This window comes from Macaca nemestrina, chromosome 15, assembly GCF_043159975.1.
Source record: "Macaca nemestrina isolate mMacNem1 chromosome 15, mMacNem.hap1, whole genome shotgun sequence".
NCBI classification, from domain to species: Eukaryota; Metazoa; Chordata; class Mammalia; order Primates; family Cercopithecidae; genus Macaca; species Macaca nemestrina.
In genome coordinates, this window is record NC_092139.1 from 104908871 (window position 1) to 104924346 (window position 15476).

The window sequence follows — 15476 nt, forward strand, 5'->3', positions numbered from 1 at the left end:
GGTGCTAGGCCCTTCCTATCTCTCCCTGGAGGGAAGAGCAGGGAGGGAGGAGGGCAGCCCGGTGAACTTCTGAAATGTTTAAAGTGATGCTTGTACAAGCTGAGTGTGGGGATCTGAAGTCAGACAGTTCAGGGCTTGAATCTGAACTTTGCCTCCTCCTGGCTGTGTGACCTTGGGCAAGTGACTTAACCTCTCTGAACTCAGTTCCCTCATCTATAAAAGAGGGATTGTAAAAATGTTATTTGTTGGATGGTGGAAAAGGTTAAATGAGATGACAAGTACTTAGCACAGTGTCTGGCACTCCATAGCAGGCACTCCAGAAACAGCAGTGGTGGTTGTTTTAGGACCTCCCAGATCCCATGTTTGGAGACTCTCGTTTGTTGTCCCAGATACACAGGTGGGAACCAAAGCCCGATGTACTGCAGAAGGACCGATCTCAGGCCAGAAAGAGTTTTAAGGGGATTCCTTCCCATTTTCATCCTTCCTCCTACCTGGAATGTAGGCATGATAGCTGGAGATCAAGCAGCCACTTTGGACCATGAGGAGAACTTGAGGACAGCAGCAGAAAGTTAGAAGGATCCTGGATCCATGCCCAGGCTGCTACCGGGGCAGCCCTGTGTTGCCCACTTCAGGCTTCTTTCTTGTAAGAGATTAATAAACCTCTAGTTTCTTTAAACCATTATTATTATGTGGGTTTTCTGTTTCATGTAGGCAAACCTAACCTCAACTGTCTTCATTTTGTAGATGATTTAAAATGATTAAAAATGAGGCTCAGAGGGGAAGGAAGAAGATCACACAGCTCACAAGAGCTGAGTCAGGATTCGAATCCAGTTGTCTGTGGCTCCCCTGGGTCCAGCTTCCTTCTCTCCCATTGCCTGTGCTATTGGTTCCCAGCTAATCTTGCAGCCAAACCTAGATAGGGAGTGACAGCGAAAATGATGAAGTCAGTTCTGCCAAACTTTTTGCTGCCCACAGTGAAAAGTCTCTCGCTCCCAGGCTGACTGCATCTAAGCTGTTAAACACGACCAGGGTTGTGGGAGAGAGGGAGGGGAGGTGTTATCGCAACAGGCTTCACAGAGGAGGTGGTATTTGAGGTATGTCTTAGAGAATAAGACAGTAACAATAACTGAACCACACGACCGTGACCATCCACCAGACGAAAGGGAAGTGCCGGATGCCAAACCGTGGCCCGGGGCAAGGAACATTTACTGGGTCAGCCGCAAGATGGGTCAGCGTTCCCCAAGGCCATCCCAGGTTCGGTGGTTTACTAGGTGGACTCCCAGGACTCAGCGCGTGGTCATACTTAACGGCTATGATCTATGGCAGCGAAAGGACTCAAAGCAAAATCAGCAAAGGCGCAGTGGCAAAGTCCAGAGGAAACCAGGTGCAGCTTCCAAGAGTCCTCTCCCAACGGAGTCACACGGGACACGCTCAATTGCTCCAGCAACAAGTCGTGAAAACACCTGTGAAAACACCAGGGATGCTAAGCAAATAGGGTAGGCTCAGTAAGACACTCTCATCAGTTAGGGTGGTGGGAGCCCTCCCCAAATCCAAGCTCCCAGGTGCCAGCCAAGGGTCAACTTTGCAAGCATGACTTTCTAAAGATAGCAGTCTCCGGCCTGCAGTGTAAAGTCTTTCTGCATAGGGAATTATACCTTTCTCCACATTTCTAGGGGTTTTTTTGTTTGTTTGTTTTGTTTTTTGAGACAGAGTCTCACTCTGTTGCCAGGCTGGAGTGCAGTGGCGCGATCTCGACTCACTCCAACCTCCGACTCCCTGGTTCAAGCAATTCTCCCGCTTCAGCCTCCTGAGTAGCACCCACCACCATGCCCAGCTAATTTTTGTATTTTTAGTAGAGACGGGGTTTCACCATGTTGGCCAGGATGGTCTCGATCTCCTGACCTCGTGATCTACCCGCCTCAGCCTCCTAAAGTGCTGGAATTACAGACGTGAGCCACCACGCCCAGCCCAAATTTCTAGTTTTAAAATGGCCAGGGTCATGGTTTGTGGTTCCTCAGGCCCAAAGCAGTAGAGAAAAACCTAGTTTACCATGGAAATAATTGTAACAAGTTTTCCAGAAAATAACCATGAGTTATACAAGAACCCAGGTGGGGGCAGGGCAGGGGAGAAGCAGCGGGGGTGTGGGGTTCAAAAATCCTGAGCACACTAGACGGGGACTTAGTAGGCCTGGCTTCTGGGCCTGAATTGGCACTCACTCAAGTTCTGACTTGGTCAAATGTTTCCCAGAATTAAGCCTCAGTTTTCTCTCCAAGGAAATGATAGCATTGGATTTCTTCTGTATCAGCAAGCTTTGGCTGCATAACAAAGCGTCCCAAAAGTTGGTGGCTTAAACTACAAAAGTGTGTTATTTCCCACAGTGCTATGGGTCAGCAGTTTGGGTGGGACTCCACTTAATCGTTCTTCTTCTGGTGTCCCCTGGCCTCACTGATGAGGCAGCAACCAGGGGACAGTCAGGACAGCCCGGCCTATCTCCTTGTGGTCTTCCAACAAGCTAGCCCAGGCTTGTTCTCGTGGCAGCCGGGCAGGGGACTGAGAGCAAGAGCAGGAGCTGCAAGGCCTTTCAAAGCTCAGCCTCGAACATCACGGAATATCATTTCTGCCACGTGCTTTTGGTCAAAGACACGCCCAAGGCCAGCTCAGCTTCCAAGGAAGGAGAAATAGACTTCGCCCCTTGACGGCAGGAGTGGCGGCATAGTGAAAAGGAGGTGAACTTGTAGCTGGCTTTCACATTCACTGTGATCTCCACCATGTTCCATTCATTCATTCATTCATTCATTCTTTTATTCATTCATTCCACGCTTGCATACCCTCTATGTCCCCAGCACTTTACCACACACCAGAGCACAAAAGGTAACCTTGCCCTCATGGGACCTGGAGAGTAATGGGGAAGCAGATGAACAAATCTGCATGTGTCCTGAGGTTATAGGGAATTTGCATTTAATTTATACCTGTTTCTTTACAGCACAGCTTTTTCCAGAAAGGATTTGAACCAACCTGCCAGAAAAGACACAAGCAATAACGTGATACATTTTAACCAAAGAAGAAAATTAGAATCAAAGGAGAAAGTGTTTATTGAGCACCTACTATGTCCCAAGCATCTCTGACACATCCTGTCACTCCATCATTTCCATATCCCCGAGTTAGTGTTATTCCCCTTTCACAGATAAGCAAAGCGAGGCTGACTAGCCCTAGCTGAGAGTCAAACAGCTGAGTCAGTCCCCAAAGTTCACACGACATCATAGAAAAGCTGTTGATGAGCTTTTGATTTGACGATGAGTTTCCCAGCAGCCTGGGGGAGAAGGAAAATGGAGCATATTACCCGATTGTTCACTAGACAAGAAAAAGCCAGATATTTCTTTGAAGGGAAGGAAAGTCCTTCCTAGCACTGAATTCATTTGTCTTTTCTTAAGTGGGAGTTGGAAGAGAGCTTGTGGGGTGGAACAGAGGGGGCCCTGCTAGGACTGTCCAAGTTGGGTGCTCCTATGGCATTCATGTGAGGAGGTTGCCAGGTAAATGCCCGTGGTTCCCTGGAAAATGTTTATCCTCAGTGAACATCACCCTCGGTGTCTGTGCGTGTGTACGTGTGTGTGTACATATGCGTCTGTGTGTTTCTTTCTGTCTGTCTTTCTCTTTTTTATGTGGCCCTCCCCTCACTTCATCTGTTTGTTTGTTTGTTTGTTTCCACCTCTGTCCCTCTCTGGCAAAGGTCCCTGCTGCTCAAAACTCTGCCAGTTTTTAGGAAGTGCTGTTGTGTCAAAAGCCTGCACACGAGACCCCAGTGGGCCAGGACTGACTTCCTCCCCACACAGGGCTGGGCGGGGCAAGCAGGAAGGGGCCCGTTACAGTCAAGGTGACGCATCCTTGCTGGGTCAGCCCGAGCAGCAGCTGGGTTGACAAGCGACAGGAACACGGGTCATCTTTTCCCCAGGGGCGTCAGAATGGACCTGTGCCACCCAGGTAAGCAACTGCAGTCCACCTCTCTGGGCCTCAGGGTGCTCTCTTTTAGAATGGGACGGCAGCCCCTGCCTCACAGGGTCCTAGATAAAGGAATACAGCACAGGCGGAAAATGCAGCTGCGCGAAGCAAACATTTGTGGGCTCAGCCTAGGTGTCCAGTTGTGTTCTGGGGGCTGGGCACACAGCAGTGAGCAAAGCAGACGCTGTTCCCCCCTTCACGGGCTTGTCCTCTAGAGGGAGAAACAGGCAGTGACTCTAATGTGATGCCCTACGTCAGTTGGTGGCAGGTAGGATGAAGAACAGTAAAGCAGGATAAGGAAGAGGGGAGTGCATGGTGGAAAAGGCCCCAAGATGCTGTCTAATGAGGGACCTGAGGACGGTATCAGCTAAGGGGCCTTCTAAGGAACAAACATTTCAGCCAGAAGGAATGGCCAGTCCAAAGGCTCAGAGGTGAACTGAGAAAAGTGACTTGTGATTAAGATGATGATGTGATGTTGGTGACGGCGATGCTTGTCTGGGTGATACAAGGGACTTGAGGTCCCTTTCTGGCCGGGGGTTGGGGTGGTCTTTGGGGAGGCTGAGGACGCAGCCTAGAGCCGGGGGAGGGCCGGGAGTGAGCAACAGAGGCTCTGATTGAAACCCTCCCCAGGGACTAGGACCATGTGTCTGGGGAGAAAGAGGAGAAAGGAGGCTGCAAAGATGGTGAGGAAAAGAACATCAGGATTGTGTTTGGGGAGGTAAATCGAAGGCCCAGAAGAGGGGCCAAGTTTCTGTACCCTGGATGTCAGTGTTCTCCAGAGCTGCAACGGTTCTGGTGAACACGGCTGCTGGAATTCCAGAATCTACAGGCTGGTGGGAGCTGTCTGCTCCCCAGGTCCAGATGACCTCAGCCTTGTCCAGGAGCACCCTGGCTTCAAATGCACCTAACATGGAGCAGCCTGGCCCCGCCCACTGGGCATCCCCCTTCCCCCACCCCCCCACCAGGGAACACAGTTAGAGAACCACTGATCCATTTCAACAGCCCCCCAGTGGCAGAAGGGAGAAAAGAGGCCAAGCGAGGAAAACAGCCTGTCTGCGGCAGGGGCAGGACCAAACCCTGTGCCGTGACTCCCTGTCCCGGGCTCACTCTCTGACCCCTGCCTCTCCTGTGGGCTTTGGAGGTTCCCAAAATCACAGCTCAGTGAGCACAGCTGGGGGACACCTGGTCAGCACAGGGAGGGAGACCCAGCAAGGGGCAGCACCTGACTCAGGCCTCTCAGCAGACAGGAGGGTGGGGATGAGGCGGGGAGGGCACCCACTGAGATGCAAGACCCCCGCCTGTGTGTCCAGCAGGGCACTTTGTCCTTTGGGGTCCTAACATACTAAGGTTACAGGGATGGCTGTCCCCATATTGCAGATAAGGAAACTGAGGCTCCCAGAGGTGAACTAGAGGCGAGGACTGACTTGCTTGAGGTCACACAGGCAGTCAGCGGCAGAGCAGGGCTGAGAACCTGAGGGAGAAAGCCCCAAGTTGGCCGGGGCTGTGGAGAGGGCACGGGAGGGGAGAATCTGCTTTGCTTCAGCCGGTACTAGGGAGGAAATGAATTAATTGGGGTCAATGCAGCGATGGATTAATGGGGTCAATTGGTTCTCCATTGAGTAGTTGGTCTTTTCATTCATTCACTCTACAAACGACCTTTCAGTGTGCTAAGGAGTGCTGGGGACAGCAGTGACCCAGCCATGGGCCTAACCTTGGGGGACGGGTGTTGGTCTGGAACGTTGGGGGCGGGGTGGAGAGGCAGGAGTCAGATCCGGCAGGACCCTGACCCAGCCGTGCAAATGGACACAGGCTTAGAGATGGGAGGAAGCAACTTTTCCCACTGGGGCAGAGGAGATCTGGGAAGACCTCCTGGAGGAGGAGGCCAGCGGGAGGGAGGAAAGGTCATTTCCCCGTTGCCCAGACTGGGTCTTAATTCGGGCTTCTCCGTGGCCCAGTGACTTCCCCTCTCTGAGTTCCGATTTGTCATCTCTACGTGGGTGCCATCATCCTGGCCTGGCCTGGGGAAGCGGGGATTGGGAGTTAGCCAGACCTCGCTCAGGTTCCAGCTCTGCACCACCCTGCCAGTGGTCATGGTCTCTTCCTTCTGTGGGCCTCAGTTTTCCTACCTTTATTATGGACAGGCTGGTGACACAGGGTTCCCCAGGGCTGCCTCCCCTCCTCTCCTGAGGTGGGCCTGTGTCCGGAAGCAGGTAAGGCACCCTCCCCCAAGGCCTGCCGGGAAGATGAGAGCACCAGACAGCAAAGCCCCAGTGTGGCCGAAGACGAGCACTGCGCTGGTGCAGATAAGACAGGCAGGTGCAGTTAAAAATAGAGCCAGCTCGGCTCGGGGAGAGGAAGCCACACTCTGCAGAGCCTGTGGGGCTTGTGGGGCTGGGGAGGGGAGCAGCTCCGCCCACAACCCCTCTGCCCCAAGGTCCCTCCTACTTAGACTTTGAGGGGCCTCTTTATTTAGGGCCCTGAGATGGGTCCTCCTCCTGCCCTGGAAAGGGGAAGTGAGGCCAGCTGTTCTGGAAGCAGGGCTGCAAGCTCAAAGATTTCTAAAAATACGATGGGAAAGAGGAAGGACAAAGAGGAAGTGGGGAGGAGCCGGGGAGACGGGCACATTCACCAGCCTGGGCACAAGGGCAGCACCAGCCTGTGGGTTTGGGGTGGGGGTTCATGTCACACCTTGTGAGGCTGTGAGAAGCACAGAGATAAGTGAGAAGGAAACGGGGTCTGTGGTGGTGGTGGTGGTAATTTTATTATTTGTGTGCATTATTATTAGTATTAAAAATACATCTCCCGCCCAGGCATGGTGGCTCACACCTATAATCCCAGCACTTTGGGAGGCCAAGGCAGGAGGATCACCAGAGGTCAGGAGTTCGAGATCAACCTGGCCAACATAGTGAAACCCCGTCTCTACTAAAAATACAAAAAAAATTTAGCTGGGCGTGGTGGCAGTTGCCTGTAATTCCAGCTACTCCTCGGGAGGCTGATGCAAGAGAATCACTTGAACCTGGGAGGCGGAGGTCGCAGTGAGCCGAGATCACGCCACTGCAATTCAGCCTGGGTAACAGACAGAGAGACCATCTCAAAAAAACAAACAAACAAAAAAAAACATATCCCATGAGCCTACACCAGTGCCTGAAACTCTGAAATGGGGAGGAATCTCCTCTTTTTAACAAACAGAAGAGGGGTCAGTGGGCTCCATGTGCACCCTGTAAGATACAGCAAGCCCGGGGCCATCACCACCCTCCTGTGGATTCAGATGCTTTGAGCAGTTGCCACCTGTTGGGGACAGGACCCCCGTCAGAAGGGGACAGGGGACTGAGGATTCACGAACACACTTGTCAACCACAAGGGAGTATGAAAGGAGCTATGTGCGGTAAAAACACAAGCAACCTGCTCACTATTCTCATGCAATCCCACTCCCCTGGGAACCGTGCCTCAGTTTCCCCAGCTCGTGTTGGCTTTGCAGGGGTTGGGCGGGGGCAACTGCAGGCATCATTCTGCATCTTGCCTTTATTCTCAAACATGTAACCCTGTCAGAAACCAAGAATTAGTGTCCGACAGGTGTTTGATGATTTGTATGAAAAGAGATCAGTCTTTGGAAGATCAACATCAGGGCTGTAGCCTCCGAGCCCCAGATGGGCCCAGATGTGAATCCCAGCTCTGCCACACTCCAGCTGTGTCACCTTTGGCAGGACACTTCACCTCCCTGAGTCTCAGGGGCCTCGCCTGTAGGATGAGCTTAGAAATACCTTTCCTTTCTGAGTGGTTGTGGGATTCAGTGAGAGAGTGGATGGGAAGAGCCTGGAACACACAGGGCCTGGCACACCATAGGTGCTCAGCCACCATGCCTTCCTTAACCAAGGGCGTGACTTGGTTATTGAGCCATGCAGATCCCAGAAACGCTGTGGGGAATGGGAAGGGGTGGGGGCAGGGATGGCTCCTCAGTGGAACCCAGGAGGACCCCTGAAAGGGAATCTGGAGTAGGAGATAAGGAGGGTCTGCTGGCAGAGAGGAGAAGGAAGGGCATTCTGGGTGCAAGGAATGGCGGCGCAAAGGCTTTCGGAAGGCTAGAGCTCAGGGGAGTGAATGAAGGACAGCCAGGGAGGCTGAGCATGGAGCTGGGGCAGGAAAGGGGCGCAGTGTGAGAGGAGCGTGGAGGGGACACACCAGGAGGACTGGTGAGATTTGCAGTCTTTGTCCCCAGGACAATGGGATGCCATGGGAAACTGGACCAGAATGGGTAGAAGAGGCAGGGAGGCATCTGAACGCCCTGAAGTCCCCTCGAGCAAAGTGATAGTTGCCGGGACGACAGTGGGACCCTGGAAGGGGAAAGAATTAGGCAGGACTTTGTGGTGGAGGAGACCCAAGGGGTGAAAGCCAGGTGGGTGTCAAGGTGCCTCCTGGGGAAATGTGGACCATTTTCAGGGCTCAGGAATTCAGGAAGAGGACAGGGAGGAAGGAGCATTCTAGAAGTTCAATCTGGGGCACAATGACAGGAGCGGTGGTGACCAATACATATGGGGATGGTCGGATCTGAAGCTCAGAGGAGGGGCTGGAACACAGGATGTGTGAATGATTCCCTGGACCCTGAGGGCAGGTGGGAGCCAGGAGCTGGTGAAACCCCATAGGGAGCCGGAAGGTCAGCCTTGGAGGAGCTTCAGGAACCCCATCACTCACTTCTGGCCATCCGCACCGTGGAGCATCTGTAGGAATGCTGGAGCCCACGCTGGCTTCTCTCAGACAAGCAGCCAGTCTGGAATCCACTCGGCCTCCTCCAGCAGGTGCGCCCCGAGCAGAAACACAACCCCAGGCCAACAGGAAAAGTGTATAAAACCAACAAACAAAGCACAATCGGATTGTCCACCTCCAAGGCAACCCGAGGTGATTGGTTTTTCTCTGTGGATGAGACCGACGGCCTCCCCGCCAGCTCCTACCGGAAGAGTTCCGGAGCCAGCCTCTAGCACTGCCTCGCCGGCTGTCCCTGCTCTGCGTCTCCACACAGGTGGCCCCTTACACCTTCCATCCCTGCACGTCCCAAACAGTTTCAGAATCCATCTCTCCTGGGGCAGAGGCGTGGGGGTCAGCAAAACAGGGTGCGGATTCCAGCACTGCCACTTCCCATGCCTCACCTTCCTAAGCTTCAGTGTCTCAAACTGGAAAATACCTACTTCAAGATTAAATGACAGCACTTATACAGAGACTGGCATGGAGTAGGTGTTTGTGAGCTTAAAGTGTCACAAGACTCTTGCTTTGTCCCCTGGTATAAAGTGTCCTCCCCCCTCCAACTCCCTCCTGGAAACAGGACCTCTAGACCTTCAGAGGAAAGAAACTCCAGAGTGGGCCAGGCACAGTGGCTCACACCTGTAATCCCAGCACTTTGGGAGGCCAAGGCAGGTGGATCACCTGAGGTCAGGAGTTCGAGACCAGCCTGGCCAACATAGTGAAACCCCCGTTTCTGTTAAAAATACAAAAATTGGCCGGGTGCGGTGACTCTCGCCTGTAATCTCAGCACTTTGGGAGGCTGAGGTGGGCAGATTGTGAGATCAAGAGATCGAGACTATCCTGGCCACCATGAAACCCCATCTCTACTAAAAATACGGAGATTGGCTGGATGTGGTGGCTCATGTCTGGGGTCCCAGCTGCTTGGGAGGCTGAGACAGGAGAGTCCCTTGAGCCCAGGAGGCGGAGGTTGCAGTGAGCCGAGGTCGTGCCATCGCACTCCAGCCTGGTGACAAAGCAAGGCTCCATCTAAAAAAAAAAAAAAAAAATTAGCTGGGTGTGGTGGTATATGCCTATAATCCCAGCTACTGGGGAGGCTGGGGCAGGAAAGTCCCTTGAGCCCGGGAAGCAAAGGTTGCAGTGAGCCAAGGTCATGTCACTGCACTCCAGCCTGGGTGACAGAGCAAGACTGTCTCAAAAAAATAAAATAAAATAAAAAAGGAAACTCCAGAGTGGGTCACTAGGAGAATGGCAGGTGGGGCCACTCCCACTCCCACCCCTTGGTTCCTGGACCCTTGTGGACCGCCTGCTGGAGACAGAGCACCACACAGTGGTGGTAGATTTAGGGCATATGGTGCCCCATCCAAGCAGGATATCACCTCCAGGCTGACACCTCCGCTACACCTTCCCAAGGCTGCCCCATCCCTCCACTCCATCAGGCCAGCACCTTCCAGTGAAATGCCAGAGAGGACCAGTGGATCTCATGGCCACATGCTCACTTCAGACCACCTTTGCTGTCGAGAGCATCCCTTGGTCTTCTGTGATGTTACGCGGTGTGCTGTGTTGGCAGGTCAAACACCCTGAGCCTCTGGATAGTGGTGCTGGCTGAGGCCCTGTGGGCAGGAAAGGCAAACACATTTCCAACGTGTTGACTCCAGGCAAGATGGATGGTTCACTTTTGCAGAATAGAAGGGGTTTCATGGAATCAATTTGCTCCCTGGTCTTCTGGAGAAACGATGGGCTCAGCATGCGTCCCTGTTGCTGGCAGAGTGGACATTCTGCTCCCATGGGGTCATCCACCTGCCTCTTCTCCTGACTTTCTGATCTTCCCATCTTCCTTCTTTCTGGCCTCCGACAAAGCAGTCAAGCCATTCACCACTGCCCATGATGCATGGATATTCTGACTTCAAGAAGCCATTTCTCTTTCCACAAGAAGTGGATGGCCAGGTGCCCTGCCTGAAGCCCTGGCCCCTGGGAGGACTTGCCCTCACCACTGTCTCTCCAGGACACCTTTGTGCAGGGCTGTAATTCAGTAGCTACCCGGTTTTCACTTGTGCCCAAACTCTGAGCCAACTCATTCTGCAGCCAACCTTGGCATTCTCCTCCATTGTCAGAAAGTCGTAAGAGACCCACCCATGTGGGTCATGGTGTAAGCAGAGGGATAGGCCCTGGTGCACCAGCAGCGGGTGTCACGAGGGTCTGGGCCACCTATCCCTGGAGCCTACTGGAGCCCTCTGTCTCTGCTCGCACCTGCTCCTGGATGTACCACTCACAAAGGGTTACTATTGGTCTCGCTTGACCTTCTGACTTAGTGGGTCAGATGGAGCCATCTGGGCTACTTAGTTACACGATGTTCTGCAAGCTGGCACTCTATCTCTACCAGGACCCGGTGCCATTCCAGGAACTGTTTTCTGCATAGTATATAATTCTCTGCTAAAAGGAAGCAGCTGGAAGAAGCAGGCCATCCTCCCAACTGGGGAAGTGCTTGGGAATGTGACGAGGGCCATTGCTCCTGCATCCATTAGGTCTCAAGAGTGGCATCCACACCTGACATTCCCCTCAGGATATAGTTTTTTGTTTACTCTCTTCGCTGTGGGGACAATGGGTCAGCTTCATGAATTTTCCAATAGCTATTCCCACTACAATGATTCTGACCCTGTGGGCCAAGGTACCAATATGGGGTCAAGAACCAAGGATGTTCATTCCAATTCTACATCTGTAGACCAGGAAAGTGGCCATGAATCAAGCAGACCCCTAGTGAGCTGGACCTGGCCAAGACTTCATTTATCACCTGGTCTCTATGCACCCCCACTCAAATGTGGCTTTGAAGACACTTCAGTCTTGAGCGCTGATGTCAACTTGGACCCTGTGTCCAACAATCCTCAGAATGTTTGGGTATTCCCCTTTCCCCCACATACAGTTACTGGAGTTAATGGCCACAGGTGTTTTTAGGGAAGAACCAGGGAGTCATTGCCATATATACTTGCCACAGTGTTGCAGGACTCTACCTTTGGGACCCAGCCTCTCCTTCAGTCCCAAGGTTCTGGATCTGAAAACTGGGGCAGGTCCTGAAACCAGGCAAGCGGTCTTGGCTTTTTATTGCAGGGCCTGCCCTTGGTCGGGGGGACTCCTGGGTGAGGCACCTCCCTTTGGCTGAGGCTAGTGTCTGGGGAGGGAGTCAGTTGGGAGCCATCAGCAGGCTTTCCTCCCAGCAGCTGGGGGGATGGTGCCTTGGTCCTGAAGAGGAGGGTGGATGCAGACAGCACCCATTGTACGCATGTTGGACTCAGCATATGTTGGATTCTTGCTGGGTGTTTGACAAAGTTTAGCTCTTTCCTTGCTGAAAGCTGCCTCTGAGGCAAGGGTTATGGTTCATATTCCACAGATGAAGATGCTGTATTAGATATATGTCAGGTTTAGCTGCTTAAAGAGACTCAGAATAACAGTGACCAAAACGTTCTCAAAACTGATTTCTCTCTCGTTGAAAAGTTCAGATGGATAGGTGGTCCAGGTGAATATGATGAGTCTTCTCCACACCACTGCCTGGGGACCTGGGCTCCATCTAGCCTGGTGTCCTGCCATCTCCACATGGGGCTTCAATCTCAACATCCACAATGCCTGCTTAGTCATGAGAGGGAGAAGTAGGGAAAGGGAGCATTCAACATTCCCTCTGCATTCTTTTGGGGGAAATGATGTCTATCCTTGTAAAACTTTTAAGAAATGCAGCCAGGCACTTCCCGACACTGGAACTTGAAGGTCAGCGAGGATCTGGGCAGGCAGACAGGAGAAGGCATGCCAGAGTACAGGAGCTGCCTGGGCAAACACAGGGAAGTGGGACCGAGTCCTGGATGGCTCTGGGACAGAGAGGAGCTGGCAGGCTGGACTGGCAGGCTCTTGTTGGGAATGGCAGGGAATAAGTCTCACCGCCAAGGCTGGAGAGGTTGTAGAGTCCCCAGGCCCAGGATGAGGACTCTCTGAGTAATAGGGAGGCCATATTACTCAGAGAAGGAGAGTGTTGTGGATGAAACTGAAGCCACCAGGAAGCATGAAGATAGGACAGCTGACCTAGTTGTGGGCATCATCATAGCACCTTGCATAGAATGCCAGCACATACAAATCTTATTTAATGTATTCATTTCCAAGTGGAGATGAAAGAGCACAGGCTTTGGAGTCAGCCCAATTCAAGATCCCATCCTGGCTCAGTGACCACTTCCCTGTGGGACCTTGGTTGAGACACCTCACCTCTCTGAGCCTCAGTATCTGGGGGCAGGGACTACAAAATATCCCCCAAATCCAGCCTCCCCATTTTACATAGTAAGGACATCAGGACCACCCTGACACAGGCTCATTTCCCAGCCTCCCTTGCAGCTAGGTGTGGCCACATGACTGCATTCTGGCCAATGGGATGTGAGGAAAATGGTATGCCACTTCCTGGTTGTTCAAATAAATAAGTGAATAAATAATGAGCCCGTGAGTCAGTGGAGGAGGGGATTCAAGTTCCGAGGAAGGAATGCATGCCTTCAGCAAGTGTTTAACTGAGTGCTTACGACGGGTCAGACTTTTTCTCGGTGCTGGGGACACAGCAGTGAGCAAAAGAATAGAACAGCTGAACTGTCACGGAGCCAAGAGTCTAACAGGAGGGACAGAAAAGATAAAAGGAAACAAGATCCTTTCGGGGGGTGTCGATCCAGGGGGTGGGAGAAACAGGAAGCAGGGCAGGAGGGGAGGGAGCAGGGGCTGCTTTAGACAGGGCAGTCAGGGGAGGCCTCCTGGAGGAGGTGGGCCTCTGTGAAGAGGGCAAATCCTGGGTTTCTGGAGGGAAGGAGGCCCTGCAGAAGTGAGGGCAAGTGGGTGTGGCTGCAGCCGAGTGATGGGGAAGGCCGGTTGTCTCTCTGTAGAGCCCGCGGAGCTGAGCAGCGGGGAGACAGAAGAGTTGCAGAGGATCAAGTGGCACCGGAAGCAGCTCCTGGAGGACATCCAGGTGAGCGCACACCCGTGTCCACACACGCTTGCACACGTGTCCATGCCCACACACGCCACGTTGCATGCGTCCATAAGCAGACACTTCTGCACGCTTGCACATGCCCCACCAGCTCCTGCTGGTCAGACAGTGTGGCCAACTCTGGCCCATATCAGCCTTGTTCCCAGTGCCAGGAGCATGGAGAACAGCAAGCCTGCAGACAGACACCCTGAGACCCAGGGAGGACCAGGAGAGCCGGGGAGGGAGGCAGCGATCCAATTAGGCACCCACTGTGTGCCCAGCCCCATCCCGGCCTTTACTCGCTTTGTCACAGGACAGGCAGTGACCCCAGTGGTGGAGCTTCAGCCAGGTCTCACCCCTGCAGAGTGTAGACCACCTGGTCATGATAACTCCCAGTATGTGCCCGGCACTTACCACTTCACCAATCAGACTCAGACGTCAGCTCATCTGGGTCGGCAGATTCCGAGACAGGCTGGGTTCTGTTCCTGGAACGTGCCTTGCTCAGCCCTGCCCCTGGGCCTTTGCACTTGCAGTCTCATCTGCCTGGTCTGCAGCGGCTGTACCCACCCCCACTCCCATGCACATAAACTTAGGATTTCAGTGAGGAATGAAGGCACAAAATTATTCACTCAGCTGGTGTTTTATTGAGCACCCACTATGTACCAGGCTTTCTCTACCTTGCTCCGATGGTGCTCTGCATGGTCATTGCCCTACGACCACCCATGATCCCAACCCCACCAGACTATGCCCTCCATGAACACAGAGCCGAGGTCTGTCTTGCCCACCACTGCATCCCCCGCCTGCAGGGTGCAGCATTAATAGGTGCTCAGTTGATACTTGCAAATAAATCCCCATTGTATTTGTGGGGCAACCACTCAGTGGCTCTGCCAAGATGGCATGAACAGGAGCTGACAGGGCTCAGACACAGGCTCCCAAGTCCCATGCTGGCCTTGAGTCTCAGGACAAGCCCCTGGAGCCAGCCCCTCACCAGCACCCCACAGATCCTGGGGAGAAGGGCTGGGTGCCTCTTGGGAGTGCCTGCCAGGGGCTCATGCTGCTGTCCTGCAGGGGGTGCTGGTGGTTGACAGGGGGAGGTGTTAGGGGGTCCCCTCTGCCACTGGGTGCCTCCTGCAGGGTCAAGATGAAATGGGCTTGGGGTCGAGCTGGGGGAAGCACAGGTTTGGAGTCAGACGGTGGGCATGTCGTGTCATCTCTCTACGCCTCAGTGTCTTCTGTAAAGTCCAGGGGAATTGCAAAGTCCCTGGAGAAAGTGCCTATGCTGCCTGTGCGTGGTGTCCCCATAGTACCTGGCAGGCACGTAGCGGGCACTTCGTCAAGGGTGAGCAACAGAGTAAGTGGAGGAAAGCCAGAGAGAAGCTGGGGCAGAAGCTGAGGAAGCAGTAGGGAGCCATGGGAGGGATTTGAGCAGGGGAAGGGCCGGCTCCATGCAGTGCACCAGAAAGACACCAGCCGGGGGAGGCAGGCAGGGTGGAGGCGGGCAGGGTGGAGGCGGGCAGGGTGGAGGTGGGCAGGGGGGATGTGGGCAGCGGGGAGGCCGGCTTGTCGGGTAGGCTCAGCTGGAGAACAGACTTCATGGCTGCAGAGGGGAGAGATGGGAAGGTTGGAAATAGGATGGGCAAGGGGTGGGGGCTTGGGGGTTCCCCCTCCCCAAGGCAAGTGGAGGCATGGGTGCAGACAGAAGTGATAGTTTAGCATGGGACTTTGAAATTATGAGACATCGAGGGAGGGGACCTGTCCATGGAGGGCC

At 53.5% G+C, this 15476-nt stretch overlaps 1 protein-coding gene across 1 annotated transcript in view; it reads left to right on the top strand.

Moving 5' to 3' along the window:
- Nucleotides 1-3855: 3855 nt before the first annotated feature.
- The window catches only part of LOC105464492 (cytohesin 4), a 32732-nt gene continuing 21111 nt past the window's right edge, over nt 3856-15476 (top strand). Inside the window, exons 1-2 of the mRNA XM_011712458.3 lie at nt 3856-3978; nt 13626-13708. Of these exons, the coding sequence (XP_011710760.2) occupies nt 3960-3978; nt 13626-13708 (102 nt within the window). The 5' untranslated portion in view covers nt 3856-3959. The remainder of the gene's footprint in view (nt 3979-13625; nt 13709-15476) is intronic.